Source organism: Diceros bicornis, chromosome 40, assembly GCF_020826845.1.
Source record: "Diceros bicornis minor isolate mBicDic1 chromosome 40, mDicBic1.mat.cur, whole genome shotgun sequence".
Classification (NCBI taxonomy): domain Eukaryota; kingdom Metazoa; phylum Chordata; class Mammalia; order Perissodactyla; family Rhinocerotidae; genus Diceros; species Diceros bicornis.
In genome coordinates this window covers 7,623,390-7,640,871 of record NC_080779.1, presented here as the reverse complement: position 1 = coordinate 7,640,871, position 17,482 = coordinate 7,623,390, and the positions used below count along the sequence as shown (strand labels likewise).

General features: G+C 40.4%; 1 protein-coding gene across 4 annotated transcripts in view; it reads right to left on the bottom strand.

Annotated features, from left to right (window-relative positions):
- Window positions 1–17,482, bottom strand: part of UXS1 (UDP-glucuronate decarboxylase 1) — a 96,788-nt gene that overhangs the window by 48,763 nt on the left and 30,543 nt on the right. For all 4 annotated transcript variants that reach the window (XM_058534355.1, XM_058534356.1, XM_058534357.1 and 1 more), the window contains exons 5-6: window positions 12,984–13,044; window positions 1,838–2,018 (exon numbers count right to left, since the gene is read on the bottom strand). In XM_058534355.1, coding sequence (XP_058390338.1) covers window positions 1,838–2,018; window positions 12,984–13,044 — 242 coding nt within the window. The remainder of the gene's footprint in view (window positions 1–1,837; window positions 2,019–12,983; window positions 13,045–17,482) is intronic.

Sequence of the window (17,482 nt, the reverse complement as noted above, 5' to 3'; positions counted from 1 at the left end):
ACGCGCGCACTTAACTGCTACGCCATGGGGCCGGCCCCAATAATTAAATGTTTAAAATGAAGCAAAAAACACCATGGCTGAATATTTAGCTATTCTTGGGATGGTTATAGCATAAAAGAAACAGAATAGCAGAGGAGAAGTAAACGATATTATAATTATAAAATTTCATTGAAATTAAAAAAGCAAAAGGCAGATTGAGGGGGGTAATGCTAAATACACCCAGATGATTAACATCTCTAATATGAAGAGCTCATACTAAAAGAAAATTTTAAAAAAAAGTAAAAGAAACTATTTAGATTTCCTCTGTGAACTAACATGTTAGAAAGTCTAACCTTTTCAGTAACCAAAGAAATGTACGTTGAACATGGGTTTTCTATCAAATTAGTAAAATATTTTTGTTAGTTAAGATAACGCTCAATGGTACTAAAGTATTAGTGAAACAGGCCCCACCAAACAATGAAGGAGACATATCAGTACTTGGCACAATTCATATTTGGATTCTTTATTGAGGAAATAAAATTCAGGCAAAAATATCTGTAATAAAACACTGGAGAACTTTAAATAAGGATAAGATTCAATAAATCATGGTATATCCATGTAATAATACGCTCAGCAACTACCCTGTCTTCAAGATACTTTTCACTGACATGGGAAAATGTTCATGATTTGATAATAATGGGAAAGCAGGACACTATACCCACGCAGGTGGAGGGGCTTTGGAGTCAGCAACCTGAGGATGAATTCTGGCTCGGCCGCTTAACAGCCCTGTATAACTTTGGGCAGGCCACAACCTGATTCTAGTTTTCCACATATACATATATAAGCGAGGAAGAGACCACTTACCTCTCAAGACTACGATCAGCTTCAAATGAGAATGAACGTGAAGTTTGTGTGATGCTAAGAGACCTGCTAACCAAGCACCTGGGGGCAGCTCTCAGTACACCCTAGACAATCTGGGAAAAAGACTACCTAAGTTTCCTGTGGCCGCTGTAACTATAGTACCACAAACTAAGTGGACTAAAACAACAGAAATTTATTCTCCCACAGTTCTAGGAAAAAAAGTCAGAAAACAAGGTGTTGGCCAGGCCACACTTCCTCCAAAGGCTCTGGAGGAGAATCCTTCTTTGCCTTTTTAGGCATTCCTTGGCATGGGGCTACGCCACTCCAATCTCTGACTTGGTCTTCACACAGTCCTCTCTTCTTCTCCCCATGTGTCTATGTCTTCTCCATTCTGTCTCTTATAGGGACACTTGCCCACCCGGGTAATCCAGATGGACCTCATCCCAAGATCCTTAACTTAATCACATCTGTAAAGACTCTTTTTCCACATAAGGTCACATTCACAGGTTCCAGGGGTTAAGACGTAAACATATCTTTCTGGGGATCACCACCCAACTCACTAAAGCCCCCAAACCCTAATTCCTTTGAAGTGGCAAAGTTACTAGAGGGCTTTAAACTCTCATACGTGGAATTTCATTATTAAATCAGCATTCTACACCAGCTAACTTCCTACAGGAAGCTGGAAGTCATTTCACAGAGTGGGGCCAGCAGAAGACTTGTTAGAAATAGGGCTGATGTGTACCACACAAGCCCTGCTTCAACAGACTACAAAGTTCAAAACCAAGGTGCCACATAATAGTGAGGTCAGACATTCACAACATCATAACCATTCTTTATCACAGAAACCAGGATAGTGCCTTGTGCACGCTAAGACCATTTCAAAAACAAGACAACACAAATTCAGTGTGGCCAAGTGAGAGGGCTTAACCTCGGGGGCAGATGCTCAGTGAGCCTGCCCACCAGGCTCTAAATGGTAACCACGGGAGGTTTCACTCACCTTCAATGTAGAGGGGCTCCACCACGTCGTGGTTAATCAGCTCGAAGTTCTCATGGCCAATCCAGTGCTCCACATTTCTCTTCCTGCCCGTGAAGAAGTTGTCCACCACAGTCACCTCGTGGCCATCCATCATGAGCTTGTCAGTGAGATGGGAACCCACAAACCCCGCTCCTCCAGTTATCTGCATCAGGACAGTCATAAAGCATCCCCAGAAAAAAGCACAAGAGAACAGTGACAACCGACTTCAAGGAGCTGTGCCTTTGGTCCAGCCACAACTTAAAACTTGGGAACAGGGGAAGGAAGACGTAAAGGTTTTAAAGCAGCATCTTTACTCTTACTCCTGAGCAAGAAGTCATACTATCTGTAAACTTGTAAGCCGCCTAAAATTTAAACTACCGCCCAGTAAATAATACAGAGAAACAGTAGTTACAAGTTTCAAAATGTCTTCTTTGATAGAGAATTTTACATTATTAAAAGGTTCTTGTTTTATAATGGACAGGATGTTGAACATCACTTACATGGTTCTAATACTACTACAAAGTTTTAGAATTACTTTTTTAAAAAAGTGGTTAGCAACATGCAGAGAATTGGTGAACTACCAAAAAAAGTATGTGATATTTAAATTGGTCTCAAAAACCTCATGAAAAACTGTTCTCTCTTAAACTGTTCATAGGAACAAATTAATAAGCAATAGATACAGTCTACAGCCCAAAGCCCTAAGTGATTAAGTCCCACGGTTGGGTTTACCCCTGAGCAGGAGTGCAAACACTACATAGTGCCAACAACCCAGCCAAACTGCGACATGACACAGCCACGCGGAGGCTCTTGAGGGGCAGCAGTTCAGCAACAATGGGCTTCTAAAACTGAAACCACGACAAACGTGAAAAGTCAATTACGATTGAAAAAAATTTTTTAAACTAATAAAAAGACTTTATTCAAATTAAATGGTGTAAGTGGAGGGGACTAGATAAAGCGTATTTCAATCGGGGAGGTAGTAGTGAAAATAATAAACTCAGAAAACAGACGTGATGTGAAACTACATTCTCTGTCCTATTCTGTTCTGTTCTCCACTCCGCCTTCTCCTCCATCAGAATTCTCCGTCACCTTGCCCCCCTGTTCCAAACTGAAAGAATTAACAGTAGAAAAAATACCAATTCTTTCTAAATGAAAAGCACATAAACTCCTAGGTCATGGTTTTAAAACGTTTACCATGAGGTCCTCTGTTCAAATAAAACCTGACACAGAATTCCAGTGTTATCACAGTGAGAGCAAAGCTGCCCCGGGTGAAGGAGGCAGACGTGGGGCAGCAGGAGGGTTAATGGCAGCCCCGAGAAGAACCACTCATCAACCACCAACCAGATGTTTACATACACGCCGACGAAAACATAGATACAATGGTTTAGAACGTGAATGGTCAAAAAGTTCCAATACTCAACAACCTTCAATCAGCCACATTCATTCTTTACTGAGAGCACCACCGTCTAAATGCCCTTTGCTTTAGAGATAAGAAACTGACACCCAGAGGAACTGAGTTTTTGACCAAGATCCCCATATCATCAGTAAAGACCTACAGAATAAGCCCACAGTCTTCCTGATCGCAAATTCTCTGTACTACCTGTCATTTGTCTGGTTCATGTTTTATCTTTAGCACTCCTACATTTTACCTGCAGACCTGAACAATGATTTGAAAAAAGAATTTTCTGGAAAAATAACTGAATTTCAAATCTGGCTCACCACTAGTGATTAATTCACGGGGTGAGATTTCATTTAATTTTACCTTCGTTTTATTCATTTTCCCAAGTTTTCTAGTTTTTAAATCAGAAAAATTACATTTTTAAAAGAAATTTAACCCCTTTCAATGTAACTTTATATCTATATGCAAATATTTCTTAAAATAAGATGTTCTGTGGCATGCTAACTTAATCTCTGCACCTAAAATAACTGCGTGACAGCTCAGAGCGAGCAGAAATGCAGTGTATTAAATTATACACAATTGCCTCCAACATTGCACTAGTTTTGGTAGTGACATAAAATTGTTGGAAGCACCTCAGCCTTGTTTAAAATGGATTTGAATTGTTTTTCTTGAATAATTCCTTTCTATCTAAAATACTTAAGGATTTATGTAACATAGCTGGATGGTGATAAAATGTTTCTAATCAATTTCAGTCCATTAAGCAAGTATTTCAAAGAGAAACAAAACTGGCAGAAGCTTACCACTTAGGAAGTTTCCTCAGAAAAACTAATCACCAAACCCAAGCACACCCTCTGAATAACAAGGAGCTAATACCCAAAAGATAGTGGGAAGACAAGCCATAAGACCTCTTAGGCTGAAATGGATTTGGCCTCACACCTGAGCGCTTAGCCTCTGCGTGGCCCTGCGGTTTCCGAGCTCCTCTCAGGGGGCTTGTCCGTCTGGCTCCTGTGGGAGCTGACAGGCAGCTAAAGCGGTCCAGTTCAAGGTCAGCCTTCAAACTCATGCTGCTCAGCAACTCAGCAAAAAGAAGTCTTTTCGAACAAACTTCTTCTTTGTGCTAAGGCTTCAACATTACTGAAAAAGCTTTAAGTTTCAGCAACAATATGCCAGACTTGAGCACCAAGTGACTCCAAAGTGTGGCTTACCCTATGAGATGGCAGATGAATGAAAAACACCAAGTCCATTTGTTGTGGTTATGTGTAAAGTGAAAGAAATTCTGTGACACAGCATCAACAGGAAGATCATCCCACATGGAAACAACCCTTACAAGACTGTGCCGGGTTCATATATTAGTGTAGAACATCAGATTTTCTGATCACTGACAGTGGCATCAGAAAGATTACAACAATTACCTTTTCTCTGCTGCTGAAGTCACTGATATATTTCTCAATTCATGCTTAAATGCCTACACATTTTTGATGTAATAAAAGTAACCCAAAAAGATGGGTACAAGTATACCAGACTTTAGAGTCTGCTCAGGGTGAGATTTATGTAAACTATCAAAAAAGGCAAGAGATCTTCTATAGCTTCTAGAAGAAAACAGGATTATGTGGGGGAAAGTTTAATGTTGATTCAAGAGCACGACTTGGGTGTTTGGGACGCATGGTCCTACAAACTAGATGATGAGTAAAATAAAAAACCACCTGTGTGCTAACCATTTATATACCAAGGGCACAGATAAAAAATTTCTTACAGAACGCCAGTGTGAAGTGCTCCACAGACCTGTTCCCCAGCAAAACAAACATAACTGGTGAAAATTAATTCAAAAACATCAACAATTCAAAGTCTCTGGAAATTGTCCTAAGGGTATACAACAAATGAAGAAACGTTTATTCAAGAAAATCTATTAAAATTCAATAAGAACAGTGAGTCTGTGACAGTTGAGCCATGGCCCATTCCCTTCTTCCACTCTCTACTCTCACAGTTCAGAGTGCCCAAGAGTGTTAGGTGTGGCCAAAAAAATGGAGCTCCCAGTCAAGAGATATGGTATCTCACCAGGAAGGGTAGGCCACCTGCACTTCTCATCCCCTCCAGCTATGAGTTTTAGAGGCTAAAATCCCTGATGCGTGAGTTCCCTTCCTCCATCCAGTTCCCACTCAGAGGGCAGAAACTCTACCCCAGGCATGGCAGGCTGTGAATAATGGGACTTTGGTGACCCTTGCCCCAGCGTGCTCCAAGGGTGGCGATTCCAAGCTGAGAGACAAGGCAAGGAGATCAGGGGCTACTGCTTCTGCCCAGCTCCCTGCTTGTAAGCAGGGGTGTCACTCCCTCCTCCAGCTCCAGTGGCTCAGAGATTTTCCCCACGGGACAGAGGCAGTCAAAAAAAACCGAGTTCCAAAGCTTTCCCGGAAGGAATTGACTTTATTTGAAAGAGAAAGTGGGGAAGTTCAAGCATAAAGGTGCCCTCAAAAACAATGGAGATTTAAGTGGTAAGAAATAAAAAGGAGGCTGAGATCTGAACAAACCTCAAAGACTGGCCTCAAAATCTACCTCTGCAAAAGGCCCAGAATTTAACTGGATCAGACTGGGGAGCAACTTATAACACAAAGCACTGATGAAGGAATAGTTCACTCAGCTGACAATTACTGGAGCCTAACAGCTGGTGTGATACAAGGCAGACAGCTTAACAGAGACATTTGGAAAAGAGACAGTCAACAAGACCCCTCCTAGAACCAGTGTCACCCCAGGTGGCTATGTCCACGCCCACGGCTGCAGCCTCTGAGAAGCAGCCTCCAGAGCTTCACACTCCAGGGGAAACAGATGCCACCAAAACAGACCAGCCAAGTCGCCAAACAAACAAACAAGCAAACAAAAATAAACAAGTCTCAGGGGGAGGCAAGAACAGTATCCAGAGTTGCTACAATATACTACCTAAAATGTCCAATTTTCTCCAAAAAATTTCTAGGTATGCAAAGAAACAGGAATGTGTCCATACACAGAATAACCAAGAAACAATATCTGCCTGTGTGAGGGTCTAGATGTTGGATTTAACAGACTTCAAAGGAGCCATCATAAATATGTTCAAAGAACTGCAGGAAACCATGCTTAAAGAGGTAAATAGCGACTAGAAGGAGAAAAATTATAAAATAGAAACAAATGGCAATTCTGGAGGTGAAAAGTATAGTAACCAAAAAGAAAAATTCACAGGAGATTCAACAACTGATTGGATCTGACAGAAGAAACATCAGCAAATTTGAAGATAGATTGAGAGGGCTTATGCAATCCGAAGAACAGAGAGAAAAAATAAAGCAAAGTGAACAGAGCCTCAGACAAATGAGACACTAATAAACACACCAACATGCATGTATGCATGTAATTGAAGTACCAGAGAAGAGAAAAAAATATTCAAAGAAATAATAAAAAAAAACTCCCCCAAACTGATGAAACACATTAATCCACAATTCAAGAAACTCAACAAACTCTAAGCAGGATAAATGTAAGCACAAATAGATGTACACAGACACATACTAAAAATGCTGAAAATCAGAGGCAAAGAAAAGTTCTGAAAGTGGTTGTACTGGGTTGAATACTGTCCTGCAAAACGTACGTCCTTCTTGGACACTCAGAACGTGACCTTATTTGGAAACAGGGCCATTGCAGATGTAATTAGTTAAGATAGGTCATACTGGAGTAGGGGGACCCTGAGTCCAGCATGACAGACACACAGGGAGAACACCACGTGATGACAGAGGCAAAGACCGGAGTGACGCAGCTACGAGGCAAGCCACTCAAGGATTACTGGCAACGCCAGGAGCCAAGAAGAGAAAGGCACAGAGCAGACTCTCCCCTGGAGCCTGCAGAGACAGCACGGCCCTGGCGACACCTGGATTTCAGACTTCTAGCTCCCAGAACCGGGAGACATTAAATTTCTGTTGTTCTAAGCTACAAAGTTGGTGATAACTGTTACAGTAGCCCTAGGAAACTAAACAGGAGAAAAAGAAGATGACTCCTCAGGTACAAGGGAACCCCAGTGTGATTAATCGCTGACTTATTGTAACAAATAACAGAGAAAGAAAGCAGTGGGATAACACATTTACAGTGCAGAAAGAAACCGTCCACCAAAAATCTTATACACAACCAAAAATAACTTTTAAAAATAAAAAACAGACAAAAAATGAGAGAATTCATTGCTGGCAGACCTGCCATACAAGAAATACTAAAGGACATTCTTCAGGCTGACAGCAAATGATCCCAGACAGTAACTTAATCCACAGAGGAAAAAAGCGGGGGGAATAAATAAAGTAATTAGGTAATTATAAAGACAATATAATTGTATTTTCTCCTATCTACTCAATTGATTTAAAGACCAAATTGTATAGCACAACAATGTGAACATATTTAAAGCCACAGAACTATACATTTAAAAATGGTTAAAATAATAAATTTTGTTATGTATATTTTACCATACAAAAAAAAGTCAACTGTATAAAATGTGTATAATTATATTATTTGTCCTGTAAAATATGGAAATATAATACATTTGCCAAGAATAGTACAAAGAAGGTAGGTAGGAGCAAAGTTCTATTGCAATAAGGAAATGACACCAAAAGTCAACTGAAACCCTCAGAAACAAATGAAGAAAACCAAACAGTGTAATAAAAAGATTAATGTATAAATTCTATAAATATATCCTTGCTCTCTTTTATGCACTCAACTTATTTAAAAGACATAAAATTACATAAAGCAATAATTGTAACAATGTTTTGTTGGGCTTGTAACATGGATGAAGCAATACATAAAACAGACAGAAATAATATCACAAGAAGAGGGAAAGGCAACAGAACCATACAAGAGTGACAACGTTACACATTGCTACATCTCACTGGAACACAGCATAACTCTGAAGTAGGGTATCATAAGTCAGGACGTCTACAGTAAGGACTAGAGCAAGGTAAGGACTAGAGCAATCAGGAACAAAATAAATTTTTAAAATATAGTAATAAATCATTAAAGAAATTCAAATGTTGGACAAGGAAAGATTTACTTCATGCAAAAAAAAAAAAAACAAAAAATCCAATAATGGAGGAATAGAAGAACAAAGAAGATATGAGGCATATAGAAAACACAAAGTAAAATGGCAGATATAAAGCCAACTATGTCAGATAACATTACATTAAATGTGAATGGATTAAACAATCACTGAAAAGGCAGAGATTGTCAAACTGGAAAAGAAACAAAACAAAACAAGATCCAACGATAGTGTCTAAAGGGGACACACTGTAGACTCAAAGATACAATGTGTTAAACATAAAAAGATATAAAATATAGCACAGAACCAACAATTAGAAAACTGGAGTGGCTATAATAATATCTTTAAAATAAAAAATGTTAAGAGATAAAGAGGGGCATTTTATAATGATAAAAGTGTCAATCCATCAAGTGGATAACAATGACAAACATTTATGCACCTAACAACAGAGACCCACAATATATGAAGCAAAAGTTAAAAGAATTAGGGGCCAGCCCAGTGGCATAGTGGTTGGGTTCGCATGCTCCACTTTGGCGGCCCAGGGTTCACAGCTTTGGGTCCCAGGCACAGACGTACACACTGCTCATCAAGCCATCCTGTGGCAGTGTCCCATATACAAAAAGTAGAGTAAGACTGGCACAGATGTTAGCTTAGAGACCATCTTCCTCAAGCAAAAAGAGGAAGATTGGCAACAGATGTTAACTCAGGGCCAATCTTCCTCACACACACACAAAAAAAGTTAAAAGAACTGAAGGGAGAAATAGAGAATTCAACAACAATAATTGGATGTATCAATATCCCACTCTCAATAATGGATAGAACTATGAAGAAGATTAACAAGGAAATGGAAGACCTGAAAAACAGTATAAACCAGCTAGAACTGTAACAGAGAACACTCTACTCAACAACAGCATAATACATATACCTTTTAAGACTATATGAAATATTCTCCAGGATAGACCATATGCTAGGCCATAAAACAAGCCTCAATAAATTTAAAAGGATTTGAATCATACAAAGTATGTTCTCTGGCTACAATGGAATGAAATTAGATATTAATAACAAAGAAATTTGAGAAATTCACAAGTATGTAGAAATTAAACAACACACTCCCAAATAACTAATGAATAAAAGAATAAATTACAAGAGAAATTAGAAAACACTTTGAAATGAATGACAATGAAGAAATAGCATACCAAAACTTAGGGTATGCCGCTAAAGCAGTGAAATTCCTAGAAAGATACAAACTACCAAAACTCAAGAAAATAGAGATTGAGTTAGTAAGCTAAACAAAATTTTTTAACAAAGAAAAGCCTAAGCCCAGATGGATTCTGTGGTGAATATCACAAAACATTTAAAAAATACCTAATCTTCACCAATTCTTCTCCCCAAAACAGGAGAGTGGGAATACTTCCCCACTTATCCTATGAGGCCAGTATTACCCTGATACCAAACCAGAAAAAGACATTGTAAGAAAGGAAAATCAAAGACCAATATCTCTTATGAAGATAGACACAAAAATCCTCAACAAAATACTAGCAAATCAAATCCAGCAATAAATAAAAAAGAATTACACATGGTAACCAATTGGGATTTATCCCTGGTAAGCAAGTAAACTGAACAAACTCGAGGTAGAAGGGAACTTCCTCAACCGATAAAAGACATCTCTGAGAACCCACAGCTACCGTCACACGTAACAGTGGACAACTGAAAGCTTTCTCCTCAGACCAGGAACAGGACAAGGATGTCCGCTCTTCCCACTTCTATTCAACACTGTGTCAGAGGTTATAGCCAGGACAATTAGGAAGGAGGTGAAATAAAAGGTATCCACACTGAAAAAGCAGACGTTAAACCACCTATAATTGCAGATGACATGATCTCGTACATAGAAACACCTGAGGAATCCACTTAGAACTATTAGAACTAACCAACGAGTTCAGCAATGCTGCAGGACATAAGAAAATACAAAAACCAACTGCATGTCTATTTATTTGCAATACACAAAAATGAAACAAAACATTTCCCTTTAAGCTAGCATCAAAAATGGATAAAACACCTTAGAATAAATTTAACAAAAGAACTGTAAAACTTGTATTCTGAAAACTATAAAAAAAATGTTAAAAGAAACTAGTAAAGACCTAAACAAATGGAAAGACACACCCCATGTTCAAGGATTGGAAGACAATATCGTTGAGATGACAATACTGTCCAAATTGATCTACTGATTCAATGCAATCTCTATCACTGTCTCAGCTGGCTTCTTTGGAGAAATTGACAAGCTGACCCTAAAATTCACGAGGAACTATAAGGGATCCAGAATAGTCAAAACTATCTTGAAAAAGAACAAAGTTTGAGTACTCACACTTCCCAATTTCAAAACTTCCTACAAAGCTACAGTAATTAAGTGTGGTACTTGCATACGAATAAACAGAAAACAATGGAATAGAAATGAGAATCTAGAAATAAATATTTACATTTATGGTCAGCTGATTTTCAACAAGGGCGCCAAGACAATTCAATGGGGCATGATTATTCTTGTCAGCCAACGGTGCTGGACAACTGGATAGCCACATTCAAAAGGATGAAAGCCCCCTATCTAACATCATATACAAAAGTTAACTCAAAATGAATCATAGACCTACACATAAGAACTAAAACTATAAAATTCTTAAGAAAAAACATGGTAAATCATTGTGACCTTGGATTAGGCAACGAATTCTTAAATATGACACCAAAGTACAAGGAACTAAAGAAAAAAAATAGACTTCATCAACATTAAAAACTTTTGTGCTTCAAAGAACACCATCAAGAAAGTGAAAAGACAAACCACAGAATGGGAGAAAATATTTGCAAATCATATACATGATAAAAAACTTGTGCCTAGAATAGGCAAAGAGCTCATATAACACAATAATGAAAAGAAAAATAACCCAATTAAAAAAATGGGCTTAGTATCTGAATAGACATTTCTTCACAGAAGATAAAGAAATGACCAATAAGCACCTGAAAAGATGCTCAACATCATTAGCCATCAGGGAAACTCAAATCAAAACCACAGTGAGATACCACTTCACACCCACCAGGGGGGCTACCAACAAAAAGAGAGATAATAACAAGTGTTGGTGAGGATGTGGAGAATTTGGAACCCTCATACACTGCTGATGGGAATGTAAAATGGTACAGTTGCTATGGCAAACAGTCTGGCAGTTCCTCAAAAGGTTAAACACAGAGCTGCCATATGATCCATACGATAAATGGATAAATAAAATGTGGTCTATCCATACAACGGAATATTACTTGGTAATAAAAAGATAAGAAGTACTGGGGGCTGGCCCAGTGGCGTAGTGCTTAGGTTCGCACGCTCTGCTTCGGCAGCTCAGGGTTTCTGGATTCAGATCCCGTGCACAGACCAACGCACTGCTTGTCAAGCCACGCTGTGGCGGCATCCCATATAAAGTAGAGGAAGATGGGCACAGATGTTAGCCCAGGGCAAATCTTCCTTAGCAAAAAGAGGAGGATAGGCAACAGATATTAGCTCAGGACTAATCTTCCTCACACACACATAAAAAACATTAGTACTGATACACGCTACAATATGAATGAATCTTAAAAACACGCTAAGTGAAAGAAACCAATCACAAAAGGACAAATATTGCATTATTCCACCTATATGAAATATCCAGAATCGGCAAATCTCTACAGACAAAAACAGGTGAGTGGTAACCTAGGGCTTGGGATGTGGAGGGGCTTGGGGGAAAATGGAGAGTGACTGCTAATAGGTATGGGGTTTCTTTTTGGAGTGATGAAAATGTTCAAAAATTTGTGATGATCGCACAACTGTGTGAATGTACTAAACACTAATGAATTGTATACTTTAGAGGGTGAATTGTATGGTATGTAAATTACATCTCAATAAAGCTGTTATTTTTAAAAAATGCAATGGTGTCAATCTCTTTGGACACACTTTGCTGCACAATGGTTAAATGGGATTCTTTCACCAGTGAATACATACTGATGTTTAACACAGAGACCACTAGCCAAGGAAGCCCCCAGTGGATCACCAATGCGGTCTGTGAACCAGAAAAGGTTTTAAAAACCACTGCTCTGGAAAAGTTTCACATTTCCTCAAAAAGTTATACAGAGGCTTACCACAGGACCTAGTAATTCCTCTCCTAGGTACATACCCAAAAGAACTGAAAACCTGTGTCCACAGAAAATCTTGCACACATATGTTCATAGCAGCGTTATTCACAATAGCCTCAAAGCAGAAACAACCCCAAATGTCCATCAACTGATAGGTGGATCAAGAAAACGTGGTACATCCATTCATGAAGGAATGAAGTACTGATTCAGGCTATAGCATGGATGAACCTGTTTAAGAAATCAAGACACTAAAGACTGCATATTATATCATTTCACTCATATGAAATGTTCAAACAGGCAAACCCATAGAGACAGAAAGTAGTTTTAGTGGTTGCCACGAGCTGGAGGAAGGGGAAATGACTGCTAATACAGGGCTTTTTTGAGGGTGATGAAAATATTCTGGAATTAGAATGTGGTGCTGTTACACAACTTTGTAAACATGCTATAAACCACTGAATTGTATAATCTATAAGGGGGATTTTAATGGTATGTGAATTATACCTCTATTTAAAAAGCAATTTTCTTGATATTACAAATATTAATTAGATGTGCAAACTTACCAAAATTCTTTTACGGTCCTTTTCTGATAAAAATTTTACTGGCGGGTATTTCTGGGTGAGGCTGTATAACACGAAGAGATTACAAAAGAAAAAGTCAAACATCTCACGTGAGCATTTTCTCCACCTCCCATCAGGACAAATACCAACCCCTGGAACTGTTACCGTCTGCTCCTTCTCTCCGCTCCGAGTGAGCGCTGCAGGGACCGAGCCACCACTGGCTCATCCGAACTCAAGAAACACCTAACCTCCTCCTGGTTTAGAATCAAGCTAGGGATGTGACTGAGATTCCACCCTGAGAAGGGAAAACTGAAGAAGGTATAGGCGACCAGCAGCCAAAGCCAATCACAAATAAGGGAGGGGCAGGATTCTCAAGATGCTACGTCAGGGTCTGGAGCAAGAAAGCAGCTGCCTGAAGTCACTGACCCAACGTAGGAGACTGTGCCTTGCAAAAGTAAGAAAAGAAGATATGAACTAAGCCTGTTCCCCTATTCGGGGCAGTTTCGCAATTCCAGTACGCCCTTCCCAACCGGCATCCCCGGGCAAAATGACTGGGCACCAGCGCTCTGTCTCTCAGAGTCGGCTCTGGACCAGTCTCAGGTCTCACTTTATCTTTCAATGCCTCCTGCCCCTGGTAAAGGGGCCATGGTCCCCAAGATGACAGAAGATGACAGGTCGTCAGACAGAAGCCCTTGAAGCAGGTGCTTCTCATCTCCAGAAAGAGTGGAAGATGCTTAAACGGGAGCTTGGAGCAGGAGGGCTTCTTTTACAAAGCAGATGAATTCCTCTACTGAGAACTTCCCGATTCTCACAAAGCCAAGCTCCCCTTGCAGACTACAAAAACAGCCAGGCAGGCGGGAGAGTCCGAGGGAATGGGTGAGAATCCTGACCTTCTCCCTTGTTAGTTCTGTGACCCCGGAGCAAAACCCCAAGCGCTCTGTGCACCTCAGGGCTTCAGGCTCTGTCAAGGGGTAACATGAGCGCCTCCCCAGGAGGGCTGCGCAGCAACTGTCTCTAGCACAGGCCCCCATGGTAAGTGCTTACTGGTAAGTGCTTTACATTGCGTGGAGCAGGGGAAGTTCTGCCTTCAGTCAGAGCAAAATTGGAGAACTCGAGGGAGCCTGACAGATGCCCTGTTTGCAAAGTGACACTTTTTGTCATTCTGAGGACTTCCTTGATTACTCAGCTGGAGGATGGCAAAGTATACCTCAGCACTGGCTGTGTGCACCCCGCACAGCTGCCCCAATTTCCCCTTTCCTCTCTGAGCACCTCACATCCACCGCTCTGGCCTCAATCCCGAGTCTGCACCCAGCCACAGGGCATAACCGAAACGTCTCTTCCTTGCAGCCCGACCCTTTCCCCACCTGCCCACTGCTGCCCACAAGGCCCACGTCTCTTCCAAGCTGTGGCAGAAAACGCTGCCACCGTCTCTGGCTCGTCACCTTCCTTCACTCACTGTGGAGGTTCACGCTCTCCCGACTGGCTGGTTTTAGAGACAATGTCACTAAATGGATCACAGCTGAGTACTTGAAAAGTGGAGGGAGGAAGAGGGACTCGGCAAGGAGCAGAGGCACGGGACTAAGACGTGGGCATCCCAGGAGGGAGCATGCCAGTTGGCCACTGAAACAAACTTTAATCCAACTTATTAGCTTAAAATAGCACCTGTCTGAGAGGTTACAATGAAATTTGATATGCTACTTACACCAGGAAAAATACAGCAAACGGTTTTCTTACAACAAATACAGTTAAAAGAAAAAAAACTAAAGCAAAAACATAATTGCCTGACACAGTTACATGTGCAGAATGGACTAACAAATCTACTTCTACTGTGTGCTAAATCTTTAATTTAAAAAACATACAGATTTCATATGTATGATCAAGTTATTAAACTTTACAAAAACCAGCTGATGCCCCTCATCCCTTCCCCCGAGACCTCAGGCGCACGACACTGCAGGAGTGAGCGGGGAAAGCTCCTCCAGGGTCCTCCCCTCACGCCTCTCCCTGTCCACCTTCCTGGAGTCCTGGGCGACAGAGCTCGGGGACTGGCGTGACTGCGCGAGTCGGTGCTGGCTGGGCCTCGCCTTCAACAGGCCGCTCAGCCCTTCCGGGCGGGCCCTCCTGCACTCAGGCAGCACTGGGCAGAGTGGGCAAGGGAGAGGCACAGGCTTCTCTGAAGGCCTGAAGGGGGTGAAAATCCTACCCAGCGTATTGGCTCATCCACATCTTCATTTATTCGGGAGCTCGACTGAGCACCTATGCTCTGCCCCGCACCGGGGACACAGCAGCAAACAGGCCTGCAGCAAGCCTGCATTCTGCACTTCTGAGTGTGCGAGAGAAGCAAACAACGGAGGCAGTATGAATTGAACAACGGATCTTTTTTTTGTGTGTGTGAGGAAGATCAGCCCTGAGCTAACATCCAATGCCAATCCTCCTCTTTTTTTTTGGCTGAGGAAGACTGGCCCTGGGCTCACATCCATGCCCATCTACATCTACTTTATATGGGATGCCACCACAGCATGGCTTGACAAGTGGTGCGTCGGTGCGTGCCTGGGATCCGAACCAGCGAACCCCGGGCCTCTGCAGTGGAGCGCGTGCATTTAACCGCTGCACCACTGGGCCGGCCCCAATAGATCTTTTCTTACCTCCCAAAATTAATCCTTTAGTAATTACTTTACGCCATTCCAGGCTCTAACCTTACTGTTTAATAGGAGAGCCAGCAAGAAGTACTTTTACTTAGAATTGAAATGACCATCATTACTTGCTATCTATTTAAAGGAATGAAGATGAAATTAAACAAATGGCATGTAATCAAACTATTAAGAAATAGGGGTGTGGCAGGGAAGAGGAAAAAGCCCCCATAATCCACTTACTCAGGTTTCTAGAATGGCACTGTCCCCATTTCTTTCCCTATATAAATATTATCTTTACCTTTGGAAAATACCATTATTTCTTGGGGGCCACTTTGCCCACAAGCGACAAGCACATCGAGACATCACATTTCCAGTTACGTTCTTATCTTGCCAGTGTCAAGATGGCTGTCTGATCACTCTTATCACATAATCTGTCGGGAAAAATAAAACTAGACAGAGCTCTACCTGTTTCCACTACAAACTCATGTCCGTACCCGACTTTCTAACTAAAATAATAACTCAGGCTCCTCTGTCACCTGATTTCTCCCCGACATGAAGGACAGAACCATTTTAGAATGAGTAACTAGCAAAGCAGCAAATGCTTAACCTCTGCACCTATTTTAAAGGTAACTCTCAGTCTGACAAGAATGAGTTACTGCTAAATTCTTTAACATTATATTCATACTTGTGCTTCTCTTTCTGATTTAAAAAGCACAAAGAACATCACAAAAGTATCAAAGAGAATCATATAATCCTCATATTTCAAGAGATCTTGTGTGTGAGCCATTGCCTTACAGGGAAGTTATCTAATTGATTCACTTTTCTTTTCACAAATAAATTAATATTATTATTCTCTAAAGAAAATGATTGCCAGTGGACAGATTTTTTTTTTCTTTGACTAACATAAAGTCTGTGGTGGGTTACTTCCCAGCATAAACAATTTTTTTTAAGCTTTAATTAAAATCTCCCAAATTATGCCAGTCTTATTGAAGTCAGAATTTCTGGCTCCTAGCCAATGAAATGTTACAAGCAGTGTAATTTCAGCACCAAATCATGGCAAGAATAATTTAAAGCACAAAAAACAACCTTATATTACTAACTGAATCTGTTAAAAATACTAAGAACTTTTACTCCAGTAACAGTTAACATTAAGAGTTTGCATGACTACATAAAAACTGTTGAGGACAAGAAGAAAGTGAATGAACACGTTTCAACTGATGAACTTTCTCCATCCTTTTTTCTCTTTGCTCATTTAGTGAAAACACCAAAATCAAAAAAAAAAAAAAAAAAACTGCATTCCATCTCTTCCCTTCTATTCTGGACTTGATAAAAGGCTCATACAACGCTGATGTACATCATCCAAACTCATCCCAGGAAAAGAAAAAAAATTACATAAACGTTAATGAATGTTTTCATTTTTCTTTTTTAAACTTCTAAAGATCCAGTTTTTACTCCAGACACAATGTTTTCCAAATACACTCAAGGAAAATGTTCCAGTGCCCGAAGCGCAATTTAGAGTGAGAATGTGTGGAACAGAGCCACGACTGGAGTGGGGAACCACCAAGACAGAGGCTGACGAGGAATTTTCTTCAGAATCTGATTCACATAAAAGTTTCCACCATATTATACAATTCTTCCCTCCCAGCCACTTTACCTGGACTCAATTCTGAAAACTTCCTGATGTGGTTTGGTGCAAAAGCAAACAAATGACCAAACGTGACACATCACAGGCTCCATATCCATAATTTCTTACAGTACTTACATAGGGATCTAGGTTTTAGGCCCTCCAGATTGTTTTTGTGTTTTAGAAACAATTCTCTTAGACTAATAAATATATGCTAGAAACACGTGACTGCCCTGCACAGAAATTAA